This window comes from Neoarius graeffei, chromosome 17 (assembly GCF_027579695.1).
Source record: "Neoarius graeffei isolate fNeoGra1 chromosome 17, fNeoGra1.pri, whole genome shotgun sequence".
Taxonomy (NCBI): domain Eukaryota; kingdom Metazoa; phylum Chordata; class Actinopteri; order Siluriformes; family Ariidae; genus Neoarius; species Neoarius graeffei.
Genome location: NC_083585.1, coordinates 25,252,723 through 25,280,626, shown reverse-complemented (window position 1 = coordinate 25,280,626; position 27,904 = coordinate 25,252,723). Strand labels below are relative to the sequence as shown.

General features: G+C 43.4%; 1 protein-coding gene across 3 annotated transcripts in view; it reads left to right on the top strand.

Moving 5' to 3' along the window:
• The window catches only part of LOC132901467 (alpha-2-macroglobulin-like), a 105,705-nt gene extending 82,320 nt beyond the window's left edge, over positions 1 to 23,385 (top strand). For all 3 annotated transcript variants that reach the window (XM_060943878.1, XM_060943877.1, XM_060943879.1), the window contains 15 exons: positions 2,006 to 2,127; positions 2,215 to 2,266; positions 2,381 to 2,464; positions 5,276 to 5,452; positions 5,563 to 5,638; positions 5,799 to 5,955; positions 6,066 to 6,140; positions 6,394 to 6,553; positions 19,301 to 19,491; positions 19,607 to 19,822; positions 20,057 to 20,178; positions 22,609 to 22,690; positions 22,806 to 22,874; positions 23,037 to 23,142; positions 23,228 to 23,385. In XM_060943878.1, coding sequence (XP_060799861.1) covers positions 2,006 to 2,127; positions 2,215 to 2,266; positions 2,381 to 2,464; positions 5,276 to 5,452; positions 5,563 to 5,638; positions 5,799 to 5,955; positions 6,066 to 6,140; positions 6,394 to 6,553; positions 19,301 to 19,491; positions 19,607 to 19,822; positions 20,057 to 20,178; positions 22,609 to 22,690; positions 22,806 to 22,874; positions 23,037 to 23,142; positions 23,228 to 23,268 — 1,730 coding nt within the window. In that variant the 3' untranslated portion in view covers positions 23,269 to 23,385. The remainder of the gene's footprint in view (positions 1 to 2,005; positions 2,128 to 2,214; positions 2,267 to 2,380; positions 2,465 to 5,275; positions 5,453 to 5,562; positions 5,639 to 5,798; positions 5,956 to 6,065; positions 6,141 to 6,393; positions 6,554 to 19,300; positions 19,492 to 19,606; positions 19,823 to 20,056; positions 20,179 to 22,608; positions 22,691 to 22,805; positions 22,875 to 23,036; positions 23,143 to 23,227) is intronic.
• The last annotated feature ends 4,519 nt before the right edge of the window (positions 23,386 to 27,904 follow it).

Genomic DNA, 27,904 nt, shown 5'->3' with positions numbered 1-27,904 from the left:
GGGGGGCATAGGTTCCAGGAGGGGGGCATAGGTTGTCGATGCAGCAGTTTATGCAAATTGTAGAAATCATTTTTACTTATGCTCAAGAAAGACTCACAATCAAGTCATCTTGTCAAATATGTATTGAGCTATTGTACCATCAAGGAAAATGGATATAATCATTTAAACCATCTTTTCTGAAGGTATATTCCCAAGCAATGAATGGAACTATTCTGCCCTAGTGATGTATCAAAAAATAGACAGATAGCGAACGGTTTAGATTGTGGATCTTTACTGAAGACTTCAAACTTGTACAGATGTGTTCATCCTCGATTTCCGTAAAGCTAAAAGAAACAAATTAAGTATATCACTAAACTGAATAGCACACTGGTTCAACCATTTCAAAATTCCGGGGGTGGGGTGTGAAATAACATAAATAACGGTAGGTAGAGATGAGATGAGGGCTTAGTATGTCTGTAGATAGATAATTGAATTTCAAAAGTGTGTTTTAATAAATAATTATTTTTAAAATAGGGGGGCAACTGGGGTGGCAAGACATATTTTTACAGTGGCAACTGCCACCTTTTGCCACCCCTTAAAACCGCGCCTGGTGTTAGGAGAGGGAGTAGGAGGTAGTTGGAGTGAGGAGATGATCCAAACATATGGCCAGGTTGATAAGTGAGTCAAGAGAAAGATGTTCATCATGGCATGCCAGTTTGCGGAATAACTCTGGACACAAACCTTGGCGAAATGTGGCTTTCAGGACTGGCTCACTTCAGCCTCTGCCAGTGGCTAAAGTGCAGAAGTCCAGTGCATACTCTGCTACACTCCTTTCTCCTTGACGGATAGTTAACAGACTCAATCCAACTTCGATCCCCTCTGGCTGGCTCATGGTCGAACACTCATGAAATGCTGCAGAAAATAGTCATACGACGTGGTGTGTTCGCCCCCATGCTTCCACACTGTGCTTTCCCACTGGAGAGCTTTACCGGTGAGAAGACTGATAAACTGGAAAATCTTGTGCTCATCTGTTTCCCCTGGGAGAGAAGAAAAATACAAGGAACACTGAAGAAGAAATCCTTTATAACAGGAAGCTTCCCCAGAAAACTTTTCTAGTAGAGGAATACTTCGGGACATCGAAGGAGATGAAAGGAGATGCCACCCTCTCGAAAGGAGAGGGTGGCATGTGAGGATGGCCAATGACACCACAGCAATGAGTTGTGTCATCCTGGTGTTGAGATCACTTATCATCTGCTGGTGTTCTCCTAACAGTCACCCCTGCGCATGGACTACAGTCTGCTTAGCTTCCTCTGCTGCATCCATGATGGTGAAGTATCCTGTCAGAGCACAGGCACTTACGGATGCAGATGCAGGGGAGAGTGGTTGTGGCGTAAACTGCAGCTGTAGCCAAATCGTGAGACAGAAATTGTAATCAGGAAACAGGTGGAGGTCGATCGATCAGTAAACAGGGTAATGCAGGAGAGACAAGGAAGTGAGGTTGAGAAGTAATGAGAACAGTGGTTCTTATCGGGAAGTCAGTCAGGAAAACAAATGTCTCAGTATAGTCCGGTATGGGACACAGAACGATACTTCACAAGGTGTGTTTGTGACTGCTCAGCTTATGTAGGGAAGGTGATTGCAGGATAATTGGAGACAGGTGATGTAGTTAGAACTCTGGTGATGGGGGTGCTGTGTATCATGGGAAATGCAGTCCGGAATGGCCATGTTTGGAGGTTGCCCAAACTCAGGTTTTCAGTGCTGTTACCGACAGTATCCAGCTTGATAACTGAGGCCCACTGACTGTATACACACTCCTCTCCTAAAGAGAAAGAAAGATGTTGATTTGATTGGATATTGCAGCAACTCACTTAACCATACCGTTTAAGTATTCTAACAAAACCCGTTTTTACAATGCAACTGTGCTTTGTCATGTAAATATGAAGGATATACGACATTGAGTTGTCTGCTGCAATGGATTTTTCTTTATAGTAATTAATACCTTTGAATACCTGTTAATATTCTACAGGAGTCTTGAATGTGACAGTGAGTGCAGAGGCAGAACAATCCCAGACTGTGTGCGATAATGAGATTGTGAGTGTCCCAGAGAGAGGCCGTATTGACACAGTTACACGGAGTCTAATTGTCCAGGTCTGTGTACTGAAAATAAGCATAACTTTAAAAATTTAAGCCTGTGTTTTATTATGCTATGATCTAATAATTCTATTTGCCCTTTAGCCAGAAGGAACTGAGAAGACGAAGAGCAAGAGCTGGTTATTATGTCCGCAGGGTTAGGCTTGCAAATATTTTTATCTTCTTATCAAATCTGGTTGCTTTAAAACTGATGCACATACTATGTTCAGCTGCCGAATAATGATGGAGCTGCCTTTCATCTCTCTCACAGGCAACAGTGTCTCTGAAAAGTTGGAGCTGATTCTTCCTGAAGATGTAATAAAGGGATCAGCACGAGCTTCTGTTTCAGTACTTGGTAAGACAGAAAATATTAAGGTAAATTTAAAAAAAATCTTGCAACTATTTTATATATATATATATATATATATATATATATATATATATATATATATACACACACACATATACACACACACAACCCCGATTCCACAAAAGTTGGGACAAAGTACAAATTGTAAATAAAAACAGAATGCAGTGATGTGGAAGGTTTAAAATTCCATATTTTATTCAGAATAGAACATAGATAACATATCAAATGTTTAAACTGAGAAAATGTATCATTAAAAGAGAAAAATTAGGTGATTTTAAATTTCATGACAACAACACATCTCAAAAAAGTTGGGACAAGGCCATGTTTACCACTGTGAGACATCCCCATTTCTCTTTACAACAGTCTGTAAACATCTGGGGACTGAGGAGACAAATTGCTCAAGTTTAGGGATAGGAATGTTAACCCATTCTTGTCTAATGTAGGATTCTAGTTGCTCAACTGTCTTAGGTCTTTTTTGTCGTATCTTCCGTTTCATGATGCGCCAAATGTTTTCTATGGGTGAAAGATCTGGACTGAAGGCTGGCCAGTTCAGTACCCGGACCCTTCTTCTACGCAGCCATGATGCTGTAATTGATGCAGTATGTGGTTTGGCATTGTCATGTTGGAAAATGCAAGGTCTTCCCTGAAAGAGACGTCGTTTGGATGGGAGCATATGTTGCTCTAGAACCTGGATATACCTTTCAGCATTGATGGTGTCTTTCCAGATGTGTAAGCTGCCCATGCCACATGCACTAATGCAACCCCATACCATCAGAGATGCAGGCTTCTGAACTGAGCGCTGATAACAACTTGGGTCATCCTTCTCCTCTTTAGTCCGAATGACACGGCGTCTCTGATTTCCATAAAGAACTTCAAATTTTGATTCGTCTGACCACAGAACAGTTTTCCACTTTGCCACAGTCCATTTTAAATGAGCCTTGGCCCAGAGAAGACGTCTGCGCTTCTGGATCATGTTTAGATACAGCTTCTTCTTTGAACTATAGAGTTTTAGCTGGCAACGGCGGATGGCACAGTGAATTGTGTTCACAGATAATGTTCTCTGGAAATATTCCTGAGCCCATTTTGTGATTTCCAATACAGAAGCATGCCTGTATGTGATGCAGTGCTGTCTAAGGGCCCGAAGATCATGGGCACCCAGTATGGTTTTCCGGCCTTGACCCTTACGCGCAGAGATTCTTCCAGGTTCTCTGAATCTTTTGATGATATTATGCACTGTAGATGATGATATGTTCAAACTCTTTGCAATTTTACACAGTTGAACTCCTTTCTGATATTGCTCCACTATTTGTCAGCGCAGAATTAGGGGGATTGGTGATCCTCTTCCCATCTTTACTTCTGAGAGCCGCTGCCACTTCAAGATGCTCTTTTTATACCCAGTCATGTTAATGACCTTTTGCCAATTGACCTAATGAGTTGCAATTTGGTCCTCCAGCTGTTCCTTTTTTGTAACTTTAACTTTTCCAGCGGGGCAGCACGGTGGTGTAGTGGTTAGCGCTGTTGCCTCACAGCAAGAAGGTCCGTGTTCGAGCCCCGTGGCCGACGCGGGCCTTTCTGTGCAGAGTTTGCATGTTCTCCCCGTGTCCGTGTGGGTTTCCTCCGGGTGCTCTGGTTTCCCCCACAGTCCAAAGATATGCAGGTTAGGTTAACTCGTGACTCTAAATTGACCGTAGGTGTGAATGTGAGTGTGAATGGTTGTCTGTGTCTATGTGTCAGCCCTGTGATGTCCTGGCGACTTGTCCAGGGTGTACCCCGCCTTTCGCCCATAGTCAGCTGGGATAGGCTCCAGCTTGCCTGCGACCCTGTAGAACAGGATAAAGTGGCTAGAGATAATGAGATGAGATGAGAGAACTTTTCCAGCCTCTTATTGCCCCGTCCCAACTTTTTTGAGATGTGTTGCTGTCATGAAATTTCAAATGAGCCAATATTTGGCATGAAATTTCAAAATGTCTCACTTTCGACATTTGATATGTTGTCTATGTTCTATTGTGAATACAATATCAGTTTTTGAGATTTATAAATTATTGCATTCTGTTTTTATTTACAATTTGTACTCTGTCCCAACTTTATTGGAATCAGGGTTGTGTGTGTGTGTGTGTGTGTGTGTGTAAAAAAAATAAAATAATAAAAAAAAAATATATATATATATATATATAATATACACACACCCCGTATATAGGGTGGCATGGTAGTGCAGTGGTTATCACCGTCACATCACAGCAAGAAGGTTCTGGGTTTCTTGACAACATCTGGGCACGGAATTAATCAGTTTGTGTAAAAATTGTGATAAACTCCAAGCACTGATTATACAAGAATGGGTTGCCATCAGTCAGGATTTGGCCCAGAAGCTGGTATCCAGCATGCCAGGGTGAATTGCAGGAGTCTTGAAAAAGAAGGGTCAACACTGTAAATATTGACTCTTCCCATGAACTTGATGTATTTGTCAATAAAAGCCTTTGAAACTTATGAAATGCTTATAATTGTACTTCAGTATACCATAGAAACATCGGACAAAAAGATCTAAAACACTGAAGCAGCAACATTTTTCACTTTGTGAAAACCAAAATTTGTGTCTGTCTCAAAACTTTTGGCCAGGACTGTAGAATTTTTAAATTAATGTATGGTGTGCCTTAGATGAGCATGGGAGTGGGGTGGGGCCCCAGAGTCCTTTTTGACTGGGGCCCCTTGAGTCCCTAGAAATGCCCCTTACTGTATGTTTTTCAGTTCCAACATCATTTAGTGAAATATATAAAGAATATTATTATGTTGTTTTTGTAGGAGACATACTTGGCCGTGCATTAAAAAATCTAGATGGATTGCTAAGGATGCCATATGGCTGTGGAGAACAAAACATTGCTCTCCTTGCCCCCAATATCTACATTCTTCAGTATCTAGAGAACACTGAACAGCTCACCAGAGCTATCCGTGAGAGGGCTACTGGCTTCCTTAAGAGTGGTCTGTGAAATTATCTTTAGCTTTTTAATCTTTGAAGGCCAACAACAGCCGTTCTAATTTTTTTTTTTTTTTCTGAACTAACCAGAATAAAATCATTTGACTTTACACAGGATACCAGAGGCAACTTAACTATAAAAGTATAAATGGTGCATATACCACATTTGGCAGGGGAGAGGGGAACACATGGTAAGAATTTCTTAAAGCAAGTCATGAGGTAAACAGGTAGTATTCATGATACAAGTTACACAAGATTCAACTTGTATACAAACTTATTTTCCTCAGTATTTGTTAGTTATTGTGAAATTTATTGTGTACAAAACAATTGTTTACAAATAAATCTTCACAGGTTAACTGCTTTTGTCTTGAGGACATTTGGCAAAGCACAACATTACATCTTTATTGATCCAGAAAGCATTAATAGTGCAAAAAACTGGCTACTTTCTAAGCAGAGATCAGATGGATGTTTTATTAGACAAGGGAGCCTGTTCAATAACAGAATGAAAGTATGTATGCATCTCAGGCAACCCTTTACTACAAAATAGATTTCTGAATAAATTTTATTGAATTTCTGTTTTTATCAACATTTCATGCATATCATTCTAATGTATTATAGGGTGGTGTAAATGATGATGTGACTATTACTGCCTATATCACTGCATCACTGCTTGAATTGGGTACTGCTGTCCAGGTAAGAGGATGATACTGTTAAACATTCACAATGTTTTCGCTGCATTCACAATCCATATAAGGTTGGTAAAATGCATCCAATCTCAATCACACTGGGAAATTCAACGAGGAGCACACTGATTTTTTTAGAGGTGTCTTTAAAGTTGTGGTTAAATTTTAAATTTGTACCTGCATTTTTATGGATAAGGCCTGGCTTCAAGTAAACTTTCGGAATTTTTTTTCTTCTACATGATAATGATACGTTTGGATTGCAGGATCCTGTTGTAAATAATGGACTGTTGTGCCTCAAGTCTTCTATTGGTAACCTGACAAACACCTACACCACTGCACTTTTGGCCTACACTTTCAGTCTGGCTGGAGAGAATAAAATTCGGGAACAGCTACTAAAAGAGTTGGATAATGTCGCTATTTCAGGTGGGCCGCCATTTCATTTCTTGTGGGTCAATTAACCTGTCAGAGTGGGCATCCTGATTCTAGTTTGTGAGCTTGGCAGGTTACTTCCTGGTCTCCCACTCAGAAGTATGAGTTGGGGAGGTAGGCTGACCTCAGTTCTCCCTACCTGAAGCCAGAGGTAGGAGTGGGGGCATCTATTATCATAACTTTGTACAGGACAAATGCAATTAGTAAAATCAGAAGAGAAACATGCAAAGGATAAAAGTATGCAAATCCAGTACTGGTCAAAAGTTTGGACACACCATCTCATTCAATTTTTTTCCCTTTATCTTTATTAATTAAAAGACACTTCATATATTAAAGTATTGCTGGACCGTTGGTTTTCTTTACTTAGCTGAGTGGTTCTTGACATAATATGGATTACTACATTTGTGGAATAGGGCTATTTACTGTATTTTTATTGTTTACTATTTACTGTTTGATGGACCACGAGTTGGCCTAGTGATTAGCGTGTGTCAGGGTCTGGGGACATTTTAGCCTGCGGTTCATCTACCTGGCCACTAGATGTCACCATTTTGCATTATTTTTTCTTTTTCGCTTGTTATACTTGTCTTCACGCTATTGGTCAATTTAATCTTTGATGGCAAGTAGCTGATTGGTTGGCCTATATATGTGAGTCTGTTTGCCTTTTCACTCTGCTGAGTTCTCCTGTGAGCCACCATGTGAGTTCTTGTCCTTGTTTTTTCTGTAGCTGTTTGCTCCTCTGTTCTGAACTGCCCTTTTGACCTCTGCATCTGTTTTTCTAAGTAGAGGATTGTTTTGCCTTGGACTATCTCTATTGGATTTACTTTGTTCTCTGACTTATTTTTGGGACACTTAGAATCCTGTCTTTTTTTTCCCTGTTGGATTTTGTTATCTGGGACTTGATTGTTTTGAGTACCTAAGACTGCTGTTTATCTATGATTTTGGAACTTTGAACTTTTGTGCCAAGTACTGTTTTTGCCATTTTTTGGGATTCCTGATTTTGTGCTCTCAGTAAAGACTTCCATTTTGAAAACGTTAATTCTCTGCATCTCTGTCCTGAATCTCTGTCTCCTTCCAAGGGTGGCCGTGTGGTTTGAGATGTCCAACCCCCATCTCAACCAAAACCGTGACAGAAGAACTCAGCAGCGATGGACGTAGCAGAGGATATACCACTTCCCAAGTCCGATTCTGTGCCAGTGCCTGACTCCTTACCTGCAACTGCCCCTGCATACGACCCGGCACTCACCCTCCAGCACCTGGTAGCAGCCGTCACCAGCCGAGAGGAAACCATGCGCCGTCATGAAGAAGTCTTAACCCAGTGGGAGGCTGAAATGGGAAGACAAGCTGGCATGCTGACCAAGATCCACCAGGTCCTCCAACTTCGTCAACCTACACAACCTGCCCCTTCAGCCTCTTCAGCTCCTCCAACCCCTACTGCCACAGCTTCCAATGAGCCATCGGCATCCCTTCCTGTGCCCAGCCGTGAGCCCCGCCTGCCTGCCCCCAAGAGGTACAGTGGAGATCCTAAAGGTTGCAGGGGCTTTCTAACCAAGTGCCGTCTGTCCTTCGATCTCCAGCCTGCTGCCTACCCAACAGAGCATTCCAGAGTGGCCTACGTCATCACACTCTTGACTGGAAGAGCCCTGGCCTGGGCCACAGCCCTCTATGAAAGCAACAGCCCTGTTTGCGCCTCCTTCCTGTCCTTCTCCAAGGAGATGTTGAAGGTCTTCTCCCCAGAAGTCAGTGGCCGCACAGCAGCCAACAAACTCCTCCAACTTCGCCAGGGCCGTCAGTCGGCAGCGGACTATGCCATTCAGTTCCGCACCCTAGCAGCAGAAAGCGGCTGGGGGGAGCAGGCCCTGCTCGCTACCTTCTACAGTGGATTGGCTGACCGCATCAAGGATGGGCTAGCTTCGTGGGAGGAGGCTGAAGACCTCGAGTCGTTGATCTCTCGAGTCATCCGGCTGGACAATCGGCTGCAGGAACAAAACAAAGTACCGAAAAGCTCCATTTACCAAGCAGTTCCAGTCCGTAGCAGCCCAGCAGTCGACTCCTCTGATGGCGGACTGGAGCCCAGGCAGCTGGGGGGAACTCGACTGTCTCAAGCAGAACGTGATAGGCGAATGAGGGAGCGTTGCTGCATTTACTGCAGTAAGCCTGGACATTTTCGCAGCACCTGCCCAGAACTCCTGGGAAAAGGCCAAACCCCGTCCAGCCCCAGGAGATCTGTGACGGGGGTGACATCGTCTCCTGATCTCCCATCCACCGGCTTCTTCGTTCCTATAACTCTCTCCTGGGATCACCAGCGGCACTCTCTTCAGGCCTTTATTGACTCTGGTGCTGCCAGCAATTTCATGGACCTCTCTCTAGCACAACGTCTGGGGATTCCCACATCTGGCCTTGACCCCCCTCTGTCAGTGACTGCCTTAGATGGACGGCCTTTGGGTGGGGGCCTTGTAGATCTAATGACTTCTGCGGTTCATGTACGGATCGACAGTCACCAGGAGGAACTGTCATTCCATGTAATCCAGTCCCCAGAATTTCCCATAGTCCTTGGATTCCCCTGACTGACTCGCCACAACCCTCATCTAGACTGGGGCTCATGCACGATCCTCCAGTGGGGCCCCACTTGCCATGCCAGCTGTCTTGTCTCAAGTACCTGTCCCGAGTTTCTCAAGCCTCTCGAGTTGTCCCAAGCCCCTCCCGAGCTGTCCCGAGTGCCTCCCGAGTATCATGACTTGAGAGAAGTGTTCTGCAAAGGAAAAGCGGCGGCCCTACCACCTCACAGACCCTATGATTGTGCCATTGACCTGCTGCCCGGCACTTGTCCACCTAGGGGTCGCATCTTCTCACTCTCTGCGCCAGAACGCCTAGCCATGGAACAGTATATCAAGGAGTCACTGTCCTCAGGCTTCATTCGACCCTCCTCTTCCCCAGCCGGAGCGGGCTTCTTCTTTGTGGGCAAGAAGGATGGAGGCCTGAGGCCTTGCATCGATTACAGAGGACTCAACAAGATTACTATCCGTAACCGTTACCCCCTGCCACTAATGTCATCAGTTTTCGAACTCCTGCAAAGCGCCACCATCTTTACTAAATTGGACCTTCGCAACGCCTACCATCTGGTCCGAATTCGTGAAGGAGATGAGTGGAAGACGGCATTTAACACCCCAACTGGCCACTATGAATACCAGGTCATGCCCTTTGGGCTCACAAACGCCCCTGCTGTGTTACAGGCCCTTATTAATGATGTCCTTCGTGACATGCTGAACAGATTTGTTTTTGTTTATTTAGATGATATTTTGATTTTTTCTAAGACCCCCTCCGAGCACATCCAGCAGGTCTGACAGGTTCTCAGTCGCCTCCTCAAGAACAACCTTTTTGTTAAAACTGAGAAATGTGAATTTCATGTTCCCAAGGTGTCCTTTCTCGGCTATGTCATCTCTGAAGGGAGGATTCTCATGGACCCTAAGAAGGTGGAAGCAGTACAGGATTGGCCTGTCCCCAACACAATCAAGGAGACACAGAGATTCTTGGGCTTTGCAAATTTCTACCGGAGGTTCGTCCATAACTTCAGCTCCATTGCTGCCCCCATCTCTGCACTCACTCGAAAATGCCACTCCCCCTTCTCATGGACTCCTGAGGCTGGCCAGGCATTCAGGGCTCTCAAGCAGCGCTTCACCTCCGCTCCCATCCTCCGTCATCCTGACTCCACTCGACCATTCATTGTGGAGGTGGATGCCTCCAATGTAGGGGTTGGAGCAGTCTTATCCCAGAGATCCTCTGATGGCAAAGTCCACCCTTGTGCCTTCTTCTCTCGCAAATTGTCTCAGTCAGAGGACAACTATGACATTGGCAACCGGGAACTCCTGGCAGTTAAGCTGGCATTGGAAGAGTGGAGACAGTGGCTAGAGGGGGCTCATCATCCTTTCCTAGTATGGACTGACCATAAGAATCTGCAATATATTCAGCAGGCTAAGCGGCTGAACCCTCGCCAGGCAAGATGGGCTCTCTTCTTCAACAGATTCGACTTCACGCTCTCCTACAGACCAGGCTCCAAGAATCTCAAACCCGATGCACTTTCACGCCAATTCCAGCCAGGCAGTCTAGAGAGCCCTCCTGAGACAATCATCCCAAGTTCTCGGCTCATTGCACCAGTCCGCTGGGGCATAACATCTATAGTTCAGCAAGCACTGCGCAAAGACCCTGGCCCTGATAATGTTCCTGCAGGTCTCTTGTTCGTTCCCAGGTCTGTACGTGGTCAGGTTCTCCAGTGGGGTCACTCCTCCCAACTGGCAGTCCATCCTGGGTCATCTCGAACATTGGAGTTCCTTCAGCGACACTTCTGGTGGCCAGATATGAAGGAGGATGTGCAGATCTTCGTGGCCAGCTGTCCCAACTGCGTCCAGGGAAAGGATCCACGCCAGAGGGCCCAGGGCCTGCTCCACCCCTTGCCCATTCCTCGCAGACCATGGTCGCACATCTCCCTTGACTTTATCACTGGACTGCCTACCTCTGTAGGTAACACCACCATTCTTGTTATCATTGATAGATTCTCTAAAGCCTGTTGCTTCTTGCCTTTGCCCAAATTGCCCTCTGCCTCTGAAACTGCCAGACTAATGTGACCATGTGTTCCGAGTCTTTGGTCTCCCCCAAGATGTTGTTTCAGACTGTGGACCCCAGTTTACCTCCTGCTTCTGGCGAGCCTTCTGCAAGCTAATCGGGGCGACTGCGAGCCTCTCGTCTGGCTTCCATCCCCAGTCTAACGGGCAGACAGAGAGACTGAAACAAGACCTAGAAGCCACCTTGAGATGCATGGTCTTGACCAATCCCACCTCCTGGTGCTCCCAACTCCCATGGGCTGAATACGCTCACAACACGCTGAAGTGCTCAGCTATAGGTATGTCACCCTTTGAGTGTCAGTTTGGCTACCAACCACCTTTGTTCCCTGAACAGGAGGTGGATGCAGGGGTTCCATCTGCCCAGCAGTTTGTGCGGCAGTGTCGGCGTACGTGGGATAGAGCCAGACGTGCCTTGCTGAAAGCCTCCCGCTAGTACCAGCAGCAGTCCAATCGCCGTCGGCGGGGGGTCACCTTCCGACCTGGCCAGAGGGTCTGGCTTTCGGCTCGGGATCTTCCTCTGAGGGTGGAGAACCAGAAGCTGGCACCGTGGTTCGTTGGTCCCTTCAAGGTGCTCCGCCGGGTCAACCCTGTGGCCTACACTCTACAGCTGCCCTGCTCCATGAGGGTCCACTCGACCTTCCATGTCTCCCGTCTCCGCCCAGTGGTCACTTCACCGCTGTCTCCTGCTCCTCGGCCACCGCCTCCTCCTCGGCTCATCGATGGCCAGGCCATGTACACAGTCAACCGGCTCCTGGATTCCCGCCGTGTCCGTGGGTCTCTTCAGTATCTGGTGGACTGGGAGGGGTATGGGCCGGAGGAGCGCTCCTGGGTGCCGTCCAGAGACATACTTGACCGCTCCTTGATTAGAGACTTCCGTCGCTTGCGTCCTGATCGGCCTGGGATCACCAGGAGACAATCTTAGGGGGGAGGTTCTGTCAGGGTCTGGGGACATTTTAGCCTGCGGCTCATCTACCTGGCCACTAGATGTCACCATTTTGCATTATTTTTTCTTTTTCCCTTGTTACACTTGTCTTCACGCTATTGGTCAATTTAATCTTTGATGGCAAGTAGCTGATTGGTTGGCCTATATATGTGAGTCTGTTTGCCTTTTCACTCTCCTGAGTTCTCCTGTGAGCCACCATGTGAGTTCTTGTCCTTGTTTTTTCTGTAGCTGTTTGCTCCTCTGTTCTGAACTGCCTTTTTGACCTCTGCATCTGTTTTTCTAAGAAGAGGATTGTTTTGCCTTGGACTATCTCTATTGGATTTACTTTGTTCTCTGACTTATTTTTGGGACACTTAGAATCCTGTCTTTTTTTCCCTGTTGGATTTTGTTACCTGGGACTTGATTGTTTTGAGTACCTAAGACTGCTGTTTATCTATGATTTTGGAACTTTGAACTTTTGTGCCAAGTACTGTTTTTGCCATTTTTTGGGATTCCTGATTTTGTGCTCTCAGTAAAGACTTCCATTTTGAAAACGCTAATTCTCTGCATCTCTGTCCTGAATCTCTGTCTCCTTCCGAGGGTGGCCGTGTGGTTTGAGATGTCCAACCCCCATCTCAACCAAAACCGTGACAGCGTGTCTCTCAATTGGGACATCACGAATTCTACTCACGGTTGGGTCATACCAAAGACCATCATACAAGGTCCCTACTACTGTCTGGCAAGCCATGCTACCATACAGATGAGATTGGGGAAGTCAAACTTCCATGGTTACCAGAGGACTAGCCCCCCGCTGTAACCCTAGCTGTATAGGCGAGAGGCCGAGGACTATCAAAACAGAGATTGGCGCTGCACCTATACACCTCAAAGAGCTGGTTAGTACTGGGACAGAAGACTGCCTGGGAAGACCAGATTCTGGCATGAGAGGGACTTTGACTTGACAGTTTGATGATTTCAAATGCATTAAGAAGGCAAGAAATTGCACTAATTCCACTAACTTTTGACAAGGCACACCTGTTAATTGAAAAGCATTCCAACTTTTCAGCGACCTCATGAAGCTGGTTAAGATAATGCCAATAGTGTGCAAAGTGTCAAGTAAACAGTGGCTACCAATGTTTGGTTTGTCCTTTCTGAGCTACTGTAGAAACATGGTGGTGCAACAAAACAGGCTCCATGGAAGAGAACCTGCTCCCTACAGTATGTAGATATGAAGGGCTCATTCTAAGCTTGTAACTACAATGATTCATAGTTACAGGTGATTAAACACTAATGAAAACATAATTCTGAATACTACGAATCCCATCTCCAGAAAAGTTGGGATATTTTCCAAAATGCAATAAAAACAAAAACCTGGGATTTGTTAATTCACATGAACCTTTATTTAATTGAGAAAAGTACAAAGAAAAGATTTTCAATAGTTTTATTGACCAACTTAATTTTATTTTGTAAATATAAACAAAGTATGAATCTGATGCCTGCAACACACTCAAAGTTGGGACAGAGGCATTATTTCCATTGTGTTACATCACCTTTCCTTTTAATCGTCTCGTCTCGTCTTCTTCCGCTTATCCAGGACCGGGTCGCGGAGGCAGCAGTCTAAGCATGGAAGCCCAAACTTCCCTTTCCCCAGACACCTTGGCCAGCTCCTCGGGAAGAACACCGAGGCGTTCCCAGGCCAGCCGAGAGACATAGTCCCTCCAGCGTGTCCTGGGTCTTCCCCGGGGCCTCCTCCCGGGGGGACATGCCTGGAACACCTCCCCAGGGAGGCGTCCAGGAGGCATCCGAAAAAGATGCCCGAGCCACCTCAGCTGGTTCCTCTCGATGTGGAGGAGCAGCGGCTCTACTCCGAGCTCCTCCCGAGTGACTGTGCTTCTCACCCTATCTCTAAGGGAGCGCCCAGCCACCCTGCGAAGGAAACTCATTTCAGCCGCTTGTATCCGCGATCTTGTTCTTTCTGTCATTACCCAAAGCTCATGACCATAGGTGAGAGTCGGAACGTAGATCGACCGGTAAATTGAGAGCTTCGCCTTTTGGCTCAGCTCCTTCTTCACCACGACGGACCGGTAAAGCGACCGCATCACTGCGGAGGCTGCACCGATCCGCCTGTCGATCTCACGCTCCATCCTTCCCCCACTCGTGAACAAGATCCCGAGATACTTAAACTCCTCCACTTGAGGCAGGACTTCTCCACCAACCTGGAGAGGGCAAGCCACCCTTTTCCGGTCGAGAACCATGGCCTCGGACTTGGAGGTGCTGATTCTCATCCCAGCCGCTTCGCACTCGACTGCAAACCGCCCCAGTGCATGCTGAAGGTCCTGGTTTGAAGAAGCCAACAGGACAACATCATCCGCAAAAAGCAGAGATGAAATCCTGTGGTTCCCAAACAGGATTCCTTCCGGCCCCTGGCTGCGCCTAGAAATTCTGTCCATAAAAATTATGAACAGAACCAGTGACAAAGGGCAGCCCTGACGGAGTCCAACATGCACTGGGAACAGGTCTGACTTACTGCCGGCAATGCGAACCAGACTCCTGCTCCGTTCGTACAGGGACCGGACAGCCCTTAGCAAAGAGCCCCGAACCCCATACTCCCGAAGCACCCCCCACAGAATACCACGGGGGACACGGTCGAATGCCTTCTCCAGATCCACAAAGCACATGTGGACTGGTTGGGCAAACTCCCATGAACCCTCGAGCACCCTATGAAGGGTATAGAGCTGGTCCAGTGTTCCGCGACCAGGACGAAAACCGCATTGTTCCTCCTGGATCCGAGGTTCGACTATTGGTCGAATTCTCCTCTCCAGTACCCTGGAGTAAACTTTCCCTGGGAGGCTGAGAAGTGTGATTCCCCTATAATTGGAGCACACTCTCCGGTCCCCTTTCTTAAAAAGAGGGACCACCACCCCAGTCTGCCACTCCAGAGGCACTGTCCCCGACTGCCACGCGATGTTGCAGAGGCCTGTCAACCAAGACAGCCCCACAACATCCAGAGACTTGAGATACTCAGGGCGGATCTCATCCACCCCCGGTGCCTTGCCACCGAGGAGCTTGCAAACCACCTCAGTGACTTCGGCTTGGGTAATGGACGAGTCCACCTCTGAGTCATCAGCCTCAGTCTCCTCAGTGGAAGACATGATGGTGGGATTGAGGAGATCCTCAAAGTATTCCTTCCACCGCCCGACAGTGTCCCCAGTCGAGGTCAACAGCTCCCCACCCGCACTGTAAACAGTGTTGGCAGAGTACTGCTTCCCCCTCCTGAGGCGCCGGACGGTTTGCCAGAATTTCTTCGAGGCTGACCGATAGTCCTTCTCCATGGCCTCCCCGAACTCCTCCCAGTTCCGAGTTTTTGCCTCCGCAACTGCCCGAGCTGCAGCACGCCTGGCCTGCCGATACCCGTCGGCTGCCTCAGGAGTCCTGGAGGTCAACATGGCCCGATAGGACTCCTTCTTCAGCTTGACGGCATCCCTTACTTCCAGTGTCCACCACCGGGTTCGGGGATTGCCGCCACGACAGGCACCGGAGACCTTGCGGCCACAGCTCCGAACAGCTGCATCCACAATGGAGGTAGAGAACATGGTCCACTCAGACTCAATGTCCCCTGCCTCCCTCGGAAGCTGGGAAAAGCTCTCCCGGAGGTGGGAGTTAAAGACCTCCCCAACAGAGTGCTCGGCCAGACGTTCCCAGCAGACCCTCACCATACGTTTGGGCCTGCCAGGTCTGTCCAGCTTCCTCCTCCGCCAGCAGATCCAACTCACCACCAGGTGGTGATCAGTTGACAACTCAGCCCCTCTCTTCACCCGAGTGTCCAAGACATAGGGTCGGAGATCAGATGACACGACTACAAAAAGTGTTATTAAAAGGAAAGGTGTCTTGGACACCTTTCCTTTTAATAACACTTTTTAATCATATAGGAACTGAAGATACTACAACCCTGATTCCAAAAAAGTTGGGACAAAGTACAAATAAATAAAAACGGAATGCAATGATGTGGAAGTTTCAAAATTCCATATTTTATTCAGAATAGAACACAGATGACATATCAAATGTTTAAACTGAGAAAATGTATAATTTAAAGAGAAAAATTAGGTGATTTTAAATTTCATGACAACACATCTCAAAAAAGTTGGGACAAGGCCATGTTTACCACTGTGAGACATCCCCTTTTCTCTTTACAACAGTCTGTAAACGTCTGGGGACTGAGGAGACAAGTTGCTCAAGTTTAGGGATAGGAATGTTAACCCATTCTTGTCTAATGTAGGATTCTAGTTGCTCAACTGTCTTAGGTCTTTTTTGTCGTATCTTCCGTTTTATGATGCGCCAAATGTTTTCTATGGGTGAAAGATCTGGACTGCAGGCTGGCCAGTTCAGTACCCGGACCCTTCTTCTATGCAGCCATGATGCTGTAATTGATGCAGTATGTGGTTTGGCATTGTCATGTTGGAAAATGTAAGGTCTTCCCTGAAAGAGACGTCGTCTGGATGGGAGCATATGTTGCTCTAGAACCTGGATATACCTTTCAGCATTGATTGGTGTCTTTCCAGATGTGTAAGCTGCCCATGCCACATGCACTAATGCAACCCCATACCATCAAAGATGCAGGCTTCTGAACTGAGTGCTGATAACAACTTGGGTCGTCCTTCTCCTCTTTAGTCTGAATGACACAGTGTCCCTGATTTCCATAAAGAACTTCAAATGTTGATTCGTCTGACCACAGAACAGTTTTCCACTTTGCCACAGTCCATTTTAAATGAGCCTTGGCCCAGAGAAGACGTCTGCGCTTCTGGATCATGTTTAGATACGGCTTCTTCTTTGAACTATAGAGTTTTAGCTGGCAACGGTGGATGGCACGGTGAATTGTGTTCACAGAGAATGTTCTCTGGAAATATTCCTGAGCCCATTTTGTGATTTCCAATACAGAAGCATGCCTGTATTTGATGCAGTGCTGTCTAAGGGCCCGAAGATCATGGGCACCCGGTACGGTTTTCCGGCCTTGACCCTTACGCACAGAGATTCTTCCAGATTCTCTGAATCTTTTGATGATATTATGCACTGTAGATGATGATATGTTCAAACTCTTTGCAATTTTACACTGTTGAACTCCTTTCTGATATTGCTCCACTATTTGTCGGCGCAGAATTAGGGGGATTGGTGATCCTCTTCCCATCTTTACTTCTGAGAGCCGCTGCCACTCCAAGATGCTCTTTTTATACCCAGTCATGTTAATGACCTATTGCTAATTGGCCTAATGAGTTGCAATTTGGTCCTCCAGCTGTTCCTTTTTTGTACCTTTAACTTTTCCAGCCTCTTATTGCCCCTGTCCCAACTTTTTTGAGATGTGTTGCTGTCATGAAATTTCAAATGAGCCAATATTTGGCATGAAATTTCAAAATGTCTCACTTTCGACATTTGATAGGTTGTCTATGTTCTATTGTGAATACAATATCAGTTTTTGAGATTTGTAAATTATTGCATTCCATTTCTATTTACAATTTGTACTTTGTCCCAACTTTTTTGGAATCGGGGTTGTAATTGTTGTAGTTTTGCAGTTGGAATTTTTGTCCATTCTTGCTTGATATAAGACTTCAGCTGTTCAGCAGTCCGTGGTCGCCATTGTCTGATTCTCCTCTTCATGATGCACCATACATTCTCAATAGGAGACAGCTCTGGACTGGCATCAGGCCAGCCAATCACACACTCTGTGTTTACAAAGCCACATTGTCATAGACTGTGCAGAATGTGGCCTGGTGTTGTCCTGCTGAAATAAGCATGGACTTCCCAGGAAGAGACGTTGCCTTGATGAATATGTCTCTCTAAAATCCCAATATGCCTCAATATAATCAATGGTACCATCACACACATGCAACTCACTCATGCTGTAGGCACTGATGCCCCCATACTATCACAGATGCTGGCTTTTGCACCTTTCTTTGGTAGCAAGCTGGATGGTGGTGTTCACCTTTGGCACGGAGAACTCAACATCTGGTTTTCCCAAAAACAAACTGAAATGTGGACTTATTTGACCACAGCGCATGTTTCTATTGTCTTTCAGTCCATCTGAGATGAGTTCGGGCCCAGAGAAATCGGTGGCATTTCTGCATATAATTGATTAATGGCTTCCTCCTTGCGTCATACAGTTTCAGTTTGCATTTCTGAATTCAGTGGTGGACTGTGTTAAATGACAACAGTTTTCCGAAGTACTCCCAAGCCCATGTGACTATATTTGTCACATTAGCATTTTGGTTTCTCAGGCAGGGCCGCCTGAGGGCTTGAAGGTCATGCACATTCAACAGTGGTTTCTGACTTTAGCCATTTCTCACCAAGATGTCTCCAAATTCCCTGAATCTTTTCACAATAGTATGTACTGGAGATTATGAAAGACCTAAAATCTTGTGTTGAGAAATGTTCTTTTTGAATTGACTAACAATTGCCTATGAATTTTGGCACAAAGTAGTGAGCCACACCCCATCCTTGCTTATTGAGGAATCTTCCAAAATGGTGGCACTTGAATATCCTATAAACCTTTCAGTCTTATTTTGCCTCTGTCCCAACTTTTTTGAGTGTGTTGCAGGCATCAAATTCTAACTTCATTTATATTTAAAAAATACAATTGTCAGTAAAACTACTGAAAATCTTTTCTTTGTACTTTTTTCAGCTTGGCACACAGTGATCTTTAAATGCCCATAATAATTTTAAAGGAGTCAACTCTGTTTATTCTGCAAGATCAGGAGACAACACAGAGCCAATAGTAGTGAATTAGCCAGCTAAAATCAAGCTAACTTGGCAGTCAGAAACAAAACTTTATTAAGGAGTTTTATTTTCTTATCTGTGTGCTCTCTGTGGATCTCTGGGGTCAGTGGTAGGTGATTTTGTAGGTGGCCAATTTTTGCTAGCTAGCACAGGGACAAGGCAATGATGCCAGACACATCTGAGTTAATATATGATGTGCACTTAAAAACTCCCTTAATTAAAACCAGACTGAATCCTATTTAAATATATGATTGCCAGACTGTCTCAGGGAAGCTCTGGACAGGAGCATCATGTCTTAGTGCATTTTCTACTGACTCAAAAAAAAAAAAAAGTAAAGAAGATCTAAATTTGGAAAAATTAAATAAGCGATCATGGGGTTTGTGCAGTTGAAGCATTATTATGGTTGTCTGTACCTTTCTTAATGATCTCATCTCCTTTTAGATGGTCATCTTCATTGGTCTCAGTCAGCATCAGATGACTCCGACACATTGTCAGTGGAAATCAGCTCCTATGTTCTTCTAGCTGTTCTCACTGAAGGTCAGCTCACTGCTGCTGATTTGGGTTATGCTAATAGGATAGTCAGCTGGCTGGTGAAACAGCAAAATCCTTATGGAGGCTTTTCCTCCACCCAGGTATTCAATTAAATTGCATTGTTCCCATTAGCTTGTTCTGCATTTAGTCAGGATAATGATAAAATCAATGTTTAATTTCCATAGCATTATTTAAAGGGCTTTTTTTTTCAAACAGGACACAGTTGTGGCCCTCCAAGCTCTGGCGCTGTACTCCTCTAAAGTGTTCAACTCAGATGGCTCTAGTACAGTAACTGTAAAGTCATCAGATGGACACAGTCACAACTTTGATGTGAACCAGAACAACAAGTTACTGTACCAAGAAAGATCATTGCAGAATGTTCCTGGAAAATACAGCATTGATGTGAAGGGCTCAACCTGTGTGTCAGTACAGGCCAGTGCATCTAACTGTTCCTATCTAACAAACTTTGTGTCTAAATGAATCTATTCTATTCAGAGTAAAATGCAGTCCTGTGAAATTGACTACCCAGTTTCCCCAACAATTACTTTTCATGCAAGTCTAAACAAATTGTTAAATATTTTTTTTAATTGCATGAGTTTTGTTTATTGTTGTTTATCTGTTTATTGATTGCTTCATGGTTTAACTTTTTTAAACCCCTGCTTGCAGATAGCACTTTTCTACAATGTCCCTGTACCTAATGAATCCAGTGCACTGAGCATCACAGCGAAGACTGAAGGAAACTGCACAAAATCATTTGGACAAACTTTGTCCATCAATTTCACTGTTGGGTAAGAATGAATGTGTGATAAATCTCTGTCCTAAAATAATAAAACTGATAAACAATGTCTTCAGTGTATAAGGAAATAGTCATTTAGTCATTATTTTAAATGGTTATAGTAAATTGCTGTAAATATTTCATATATATATATATATATATATACACACACACATACATTTTATATATATATGTGTGTGTGTGCATGTATGTATGTATGTATGTATGTATATATATATATATATATATATATATATATATATATATATATATATATATATATATATATATGTATAAACCATTAAATATAATGATTAAAGGTAGACTGCTTTTCAGATTTTTCAAGTGTAGGTCATAAAAATAATTTTCCCTGACACCCAATTAAGATAAGATAATACTTTATTACCCATGAGGGAATTCTTTTTACATCAATAGAGCATCATGACATAAAAGACAATTACAAAAATCAAAACAACTAAGAAAAAAATCACATAAGACACAACTCAGGCATTAAACACAAATGACATAAGAAAACAACTCTTAACAAGTGACATAAGAATCTGCAAATATAAGCTAATAAACATGATACCTAAACTTGAATATTAGTAAATACATATACAGTAATATATACATGCAGCATAAGAATATAAATTAGCACATCCTACAAGGGATGTCCCATAAAAAGGAATAATGACAAAGTACCAAATTAATAAAAGGCAAAACTAACGACTTTGACTTAAAAGAAATATACTGTAAGGGATAAAAGATTTCTCATCTCATTATCTCTAGCCGCTTTATCCTTCTACAGGGTCGCAGGCAAGCTGGAGCCTATCCCAGCTGACTACGGGCGAAAGGCGGGGTACACCCTGGACAAGTCGCCAGGTCATCACAGGGCTGACACATAGACACAGACAACCATTCACACTCACACCTACGGTCAATTTAGAGTCACCAGTTAACCTAACCTGCATGTCTTTGGACTGTGGGGGAAACCGGAGCACCCGGAGGAAACCCACGCGGACACGGGGAGAACATGCAAACTCCACACAGAAAGGCCCTCGCCGGCCCCAGGGCTCGAACCCAGGACCTTCTTGCTGTGAGGCGACAGCGCTAACCACTACACCACCATGCCGCCCGGATAAAAGATTTATTTGCCCTATTGGTTCTTGATCTGGGTAAAAGCAATCTTTTTCCTGATGGTAAAAGAGAATATTCTGAATTTAAAACGTGTTGAATCAAGTGATATTTTCCTGGCCAAAGTTAAAACTCATGCATCGAAAACAAATGAAAGGGGTTCAAAATTAACACCTGCTACTTTGCTGCAGGTAGACACAACCTTGTTAAGCTTACTTTTGTTTCCAACAGAGAGTGATCCATACCAATTCTGTATGCCAAAAGTTAAAACACTGAGAATGAAACAATTATAAAACAAACTTCATTTTTTACTAACATTAAAAGATCAACGCTTCCTCATGAAATAAAGTCTTTCAGAGGTCTGTCAATGTGTGTCACTACAGCGCAGCGCCATCTCATTGATCTCATGTGATCAATTATTTTGGTTTAGTGGACCAAAAGCTATTGAATTTGAATCAAAGACTTCCAATTTTATTAGGTTATTTGTTTAATAGAACAATTAATGAATTTAGGGACACGTGGCCCTAAATTCTTTGCTATTTTTTCCTGCTTCACCATGACCCAATTGAAGATACTACATCATGCATCATGGGGTGGGCTTTCCCCGTTCATGCAAGGCATTGTGGGATACAAATTTGAAACAGGAGAGAAAAATGGAGGATGTGATTGTACGAATAAAATGTCAAAGACTGACGACAGTAACGGAAAGCGAGAAGAAAAGATGTTATGTTGTGAAAGAAATGAAACTCAGGACCAAACTAATAAATATCGGCAGTCAGCAAGCACCTCGGTGTGATCAGCTTTTCGTTTAGCAACAGAATGATGTAACTGTCAGTGCATGGTCAAGGTAAACCTGTAGATGACACTAATGTAACACTATGGATGCCAGCTGCTGTAAAACCCAAAAGAAGAAGAAGAAGAAGTGGGTAAACCTATGCATGCGCTTTGGACTTCCTGCCAGACTTTGTGTGTCTGCTTGACTGCGTGAAGCAAGCGATTTCATGCACATTATTTGCTAGGGAATCGCCTCATATTAAATTACTTCCCAGCCACAGAATGACCTGGTTTTTTTCTTTGGGTTTTTTTTGACATATTACAGAAATAAACATATGTCACAATGACCAAATTTCAGAGGGAACTAAATTTCACCGATTTTATTAAATCGAAAGGCCATCTAGTTTTAATGACTGTACATTCTTTTATGACACTTTACCTTGCACTGACAATAATTATTATTTTATTGACTATCCTTATTGCTCTTGATACTCCTGAAGTTACTAAAAAACTCCTTCCCCCTCCCCAATTTCAGATATACTGGTGCATTTGGCAGCACGAACATGATCATAGCGGACATAAAACTCTTATCAGGATTCACAGCAGATCCTGGTGAAGTAAGGAGTAGTAGTGTTCCTAAAATTTCTGTAATATACGTTTCAATAAACAGATATGCAAATGCATTGTTATTGATATGATAGTGGTAGAATAATTATTACATTGTTTTCTTAGCTGAAAAATGGCATTTTTGTGGGACGGGTTGATTCTAAAGATGATCATATTATCATGTACATCAATGAGGTAAGAGAATAACATGGTTTAAGAATATTGTATCATTATCTACTGTATATTACACAACTGTGCTGTGTATCCACTCCAAGAAACAATATATGGTTTATTTATTACACATAAAAACAGATATGATGTAGTGTTTTTACAATATGATTTGTATATCTCTAACAGCTCCCAAAGAATATCCCTATCAACTATGAGCTACACATTAAACAGGTGCTTCCTGTCAAGAATCTCAAGCCGGCGGTGATCAAAGTTTATGATTACTACCAAACAAGTAAGATTGCCCTAGGTTGCATTATTTAAGCAGTTACTGTAATCATATTTTTTTCATTTACTGATTTTGAGTATTTTTCATACAGGTGATCATTCAGAGGTGGAGTACACCTCCCCGTGTGTGTAGAAATTTGGATTGAAGATGCAGAATGTCCTTTGTATATCTGCAGTATGATGGTTTTAGTTAATGACAAAGATTTTCTTTTTGTTTGTATTGAAATAAAAATACTTTTCAAATGCCTTATATGTTACTGTTGTGTTGAAGATGTTCAGTGTGATGATAAAGTTATAATATGAAGAGATTCAGCTCAGCTGGTTAGCAGGCTGTAAGGTGACAAATATGGTGGGGTTGATGGCAATATTAGCATGAAAATTGAAGATCTGAAATCACCTCTTTAGGTGGAGATGAAGGAAAAATGAGCTAAGTCCTATTGGCACCATCAGCAGATATGGAGCACTTGCATGTGACGTCACAGCCGATCCAGATTGTGACAGATGCCATCTTGTTGGTCAAATGCCATATTTCCGCCTTCTACTTCTGGTTCTACTTCTGCTTTTACTTCTACCTTTTCTTCTGGAAAACCCTACTATATACAATTCTACTACAACAGCTGCGGCTACAAGCTCTCCCTACCTGTGCAAGTTTTTTTTTTGTGTGTATTTTTGCGTGTTGTTCGTCTGTACTGGACTTCAATATCCACTACAACTGGACTTACTGGACATGGGTTTCCAGCAGAAAATGATGGTTTGTAGCGATTTCCATCGCATGCACAACATTCCGGACGAGATGGCGAGACCAGCGGGGTCTCCGTGGATTGTTATCGGAAGCAAAGCAAAGGAGGCGGCGCCAGGAGTGGAAGCAAAAGCGAGGCTGCAGAGCCGGCCTGTTGACTAAGCTCAGAAAACAGCCACTCAAATCTCCACTGCTAAGCCTCTACCTCTCCAACGCCAGATCCATGGTAAACAAGACGGACGATTTGGAATTACAGCTGGAATTACCTTATTCTATTCTATAATCGGCTGGTCAGTGCTATCTATACTCAATACTTAAGTGACTTACCCATCCAATGAGGATTCTTGTTTACAAGATGCCACATCTGAGTCGCTGACAAATCCTGAATTTCTGTAAAGATAACTGTCCAGAGATTTATAAGCACGCAGTGCTTCACCACTGAACAGCGAGGGAAAGTTAATGAGGTAATTATACACATCTGGGTATTCCGCTGGCAGTTCAACATCCACTGACACGGTCGTGAAAACTCCGTCCGGTAAGCCATAAGGGTCACTAATCTGTAGATCGTTTATTTTAGACATATATCTAGTTATCTGTTCATTAGAAAAATGAGCCGTGTAGTCCGTCGGTTGAAATTGATCCATTCTGAACACGACTGCAGCAGTATTCAGCGGTGTTTTTTACCGACAAGATGGCGGCTGTGTACTTTCTGGTCACGTGACTGCAAGATCTCTATAGGTAGTCAAGCAGACTGTGGGCCATGTAGGAAAACCATTAACCTTGAATCTTTAATTTTGAATCTTAAAACTAAAACTAGCAGAGACCATGAAAGCAGATTTTTTTTTTGTCTTGCTCTATAACACTGTAATACAGAACATTTCTCCTTACACACAGAAGACAAAACAATTGGCAGTTGATCAGTTAATGTAAATTATCCAGTAATGTTCTAACAATCTATTATTTAATATATTGATGATTATTCTATCCACATTCACTGGATATGAGCGACTGCATGATCTGATTGGCTACTCTATTACTAGGATATCAGCTCATATACCATGAGGAGAGAAAACCAAAATGGTGGAGTGCATCACAAGTCAGATATATCACTTAGTTATCAAGTATTTAAAAGAAACAGAAATAGCTAAAAGAATATCGTCGTCTCCCCCTCATCTCTCCTGTTCCACACTCCAGCCCAGTCAGTGGTACCAAACCACCAAAAACCCTAAAGAAGAAGAAAAAATGGCAGACTGTGTTACTGAACCAACCGAGGATGAAATAAAAACTCTACTTGAAAACAAAACCACAAAAAAGCAACAAAATATGGAATAAAATTATTTGATGGTAAGAACATTTCCTTCTTATTTTTCAAGAATTATTATTATTATTACAGCATTTTTCACAAATTGGTACTGTCATTTTGCCGGTTTGTTTGCATTCTAAGCAGAAATTATTTTGTCCAATGTTTGTAGAACGTTTTTATTTATCGAATTTAAAAAAAATGCTCTGTTTCTCAAAATCCAGTGAATGTGGATAAAATAAAATAGTTATTCCACTCAATTTCATTGTATATGGCTTATACCTAACTTGGCACTACGTGACTCGTCAGCTATCAGTGCTTATCCGACTCAATTTCGTGGAATAACTGTTGAATATACCTACACTTAATATGATGTATATATATCAAAGATGTACAAAACAAAAATAAAATACAACCCCGATTCCAAAAAAGTTGGGACAAAGTACAAATTGTAAATAAAAACGGAATGCAATAATTTACAAATCTCAAAAACTGATATTGTATTCACAATAGAACATAGACAACATATCAAATGTCGAAAGTGAGACATTTTGAAATTTCATGCCAAATATTGGCTCATTTGAAATTTCATGACAGCAACACATCTCAAAAAAGTTGGGACAGGGGCAATAAGAGGCTGGAAAAGTTAAAGGTACAAAAAAAGGAACAGCTGGAGGACCAAATTGCAACTCATTAAGTCAATTGGCAATAGGTCATTAACATGACTGGGTATAAAAAGAGCATCTTGGAGTGGCAGTGGCTCTCAGAAGTAAAGATGGGAAGAGGATCACCAATCCCCCTAATTCTGCACCGACAAATAGTGGAGCAATATCAGAAAGGAGTTCGACAGTGTAAAATTGCAAAGAGTTCGAACATATCATCATCTACAGTGCATAATATCATCAAAAGATTCAGAGAATCTGGAAGAATCTCTGTGCGTAAGGGTCAAGGCTGGAAAACCATACTGGGTGCCCGTGATCTTCGGGCCCTTAGACGGCACTGCATCACATACAGGCATGCTTCTGTATTGGAAATCACAAAATGGGCTCAGGAATATTTCCAGAGAACATTATCTGTGAACACAATTCACCGTGCCATCCGCCGTTGCCAGCTAAAACTCTATAGTTCAAAGAAGCCGTATCTAAACATGATCCAGAAGCGCAGACGTCTTCTCTGGGCCAAGGCTCATTTAAACTGGACTGTGGCAAAGTGGAAAACTGTTCTGTGGTCAGACGAATCAAAATTTGAAGTTCTTTATGGAAATCAGGGACGCCGTGTCATTCGGACTAAAGAGGAGACTAAAGAGGTTTTTATTTACAACCCCGATTCCAAAAAAGTTGGGACGAAGTACAAATTGTAAATAAAAACGGAATGCAATGATGTGGAAGTTTCAAAATTCCATATTTTATTCAGAATAGAACATAGATGACATATCAAATGTTTAAACTGAGAAAATGTATCATTTAAAGAGAAAAATTAGGTGATTTTAAATTTCATGACAACACATCTCAAAAAAGTTGGGACAAGGCCATGTTTACCACTGTGAGACATCCCCTTTTCTCTTTACAACAGTCTGTAAACGTCTGGGGACTGAGGAGACAAGTTGCTCAAGTTTAGGAATAGGAATGTTACCCCATTCTTGTCTAATGTAGGATTCTAGTTGCTCAACTGTCTTAGGCCATTTTTGTCGCATCTTCCGTTTTATAATGCGCCAAATCTTTTCTATGGGTGAAAGATCTGGACTGCAGGCTGGCCAGTTCGGTACCCGGACCCTTCTTCTACGCAGCCATGATGCTGTAATTGATGCAGTATGTGGTTTGGCATTGTCATATTGGAAAATGCAAGGTCTTCCTTGAAAGAGACGTCGTCTGGATGGGAGCATATGTTGCTCTAGAACCTAGATATACCTTTCAGCATTGATGGTGTCTTTCCAGATGTGTAAGCTGCCCATGCCACACGGACTAATGCAACCCCATACCATCAGAGATGCAGGCTTCTGAACTGAGCGCTGATAACAACTTGGGTCGTCCTTCTCCTCTTTAGTCCGAATGACACGGCGTCCCTGATTTCCATAAAGAACTTCAAATGTTGATTCGTCTGACCACAGAGCAGTTTTCCACTTTGCCACAGTCCATTTTAAATGAGCCTTGGCCCAGAGAAGACGTCTGCACTTCTGGATCATGTTTAGATACGGCTTCTTCTTTGAACTATAGAGTTTTAGCTGGCAACGGTGGATGGCATGGTGAATTATGTTCACAGATAATGTTCTCTGGAAATATTCCTGAGCCCATTTTGTGATTTCCAATACAGAAGCATGCCTGTATGTGATGCAGTGCCGTCTAAGGGCTCGAAGATCACGGGCACCCAGTATGGTTTTCCGGCCTTGACCCTTACGCACAGAGATTCTTCCAGATTCTCTGAATCTTTTGATGATATTATTTGATGATATGTTCAAACTCTTTGCAATTTTACACTGTCGAACTCCTTTCTGATATTGCTCCACTATTTGTCAGCGCAGAATTAGGGGGATTGGTGATCCTCTTCCCATCTTTACTTCTGAGAGCCGCTGCCACTCCAAGATGCTCTTTTTATACCCAGTCATGTTAATGACCTATTGCCACTTGACCTAATGAGTTGCAATTTGGTCCTCCAGCTGTTCCTTTTTTGTACCTTTAACTTTTCCAGCCTCTTATTGCCCCTGTCCCAACTTTTTTGAGATGTGTTGCTGTC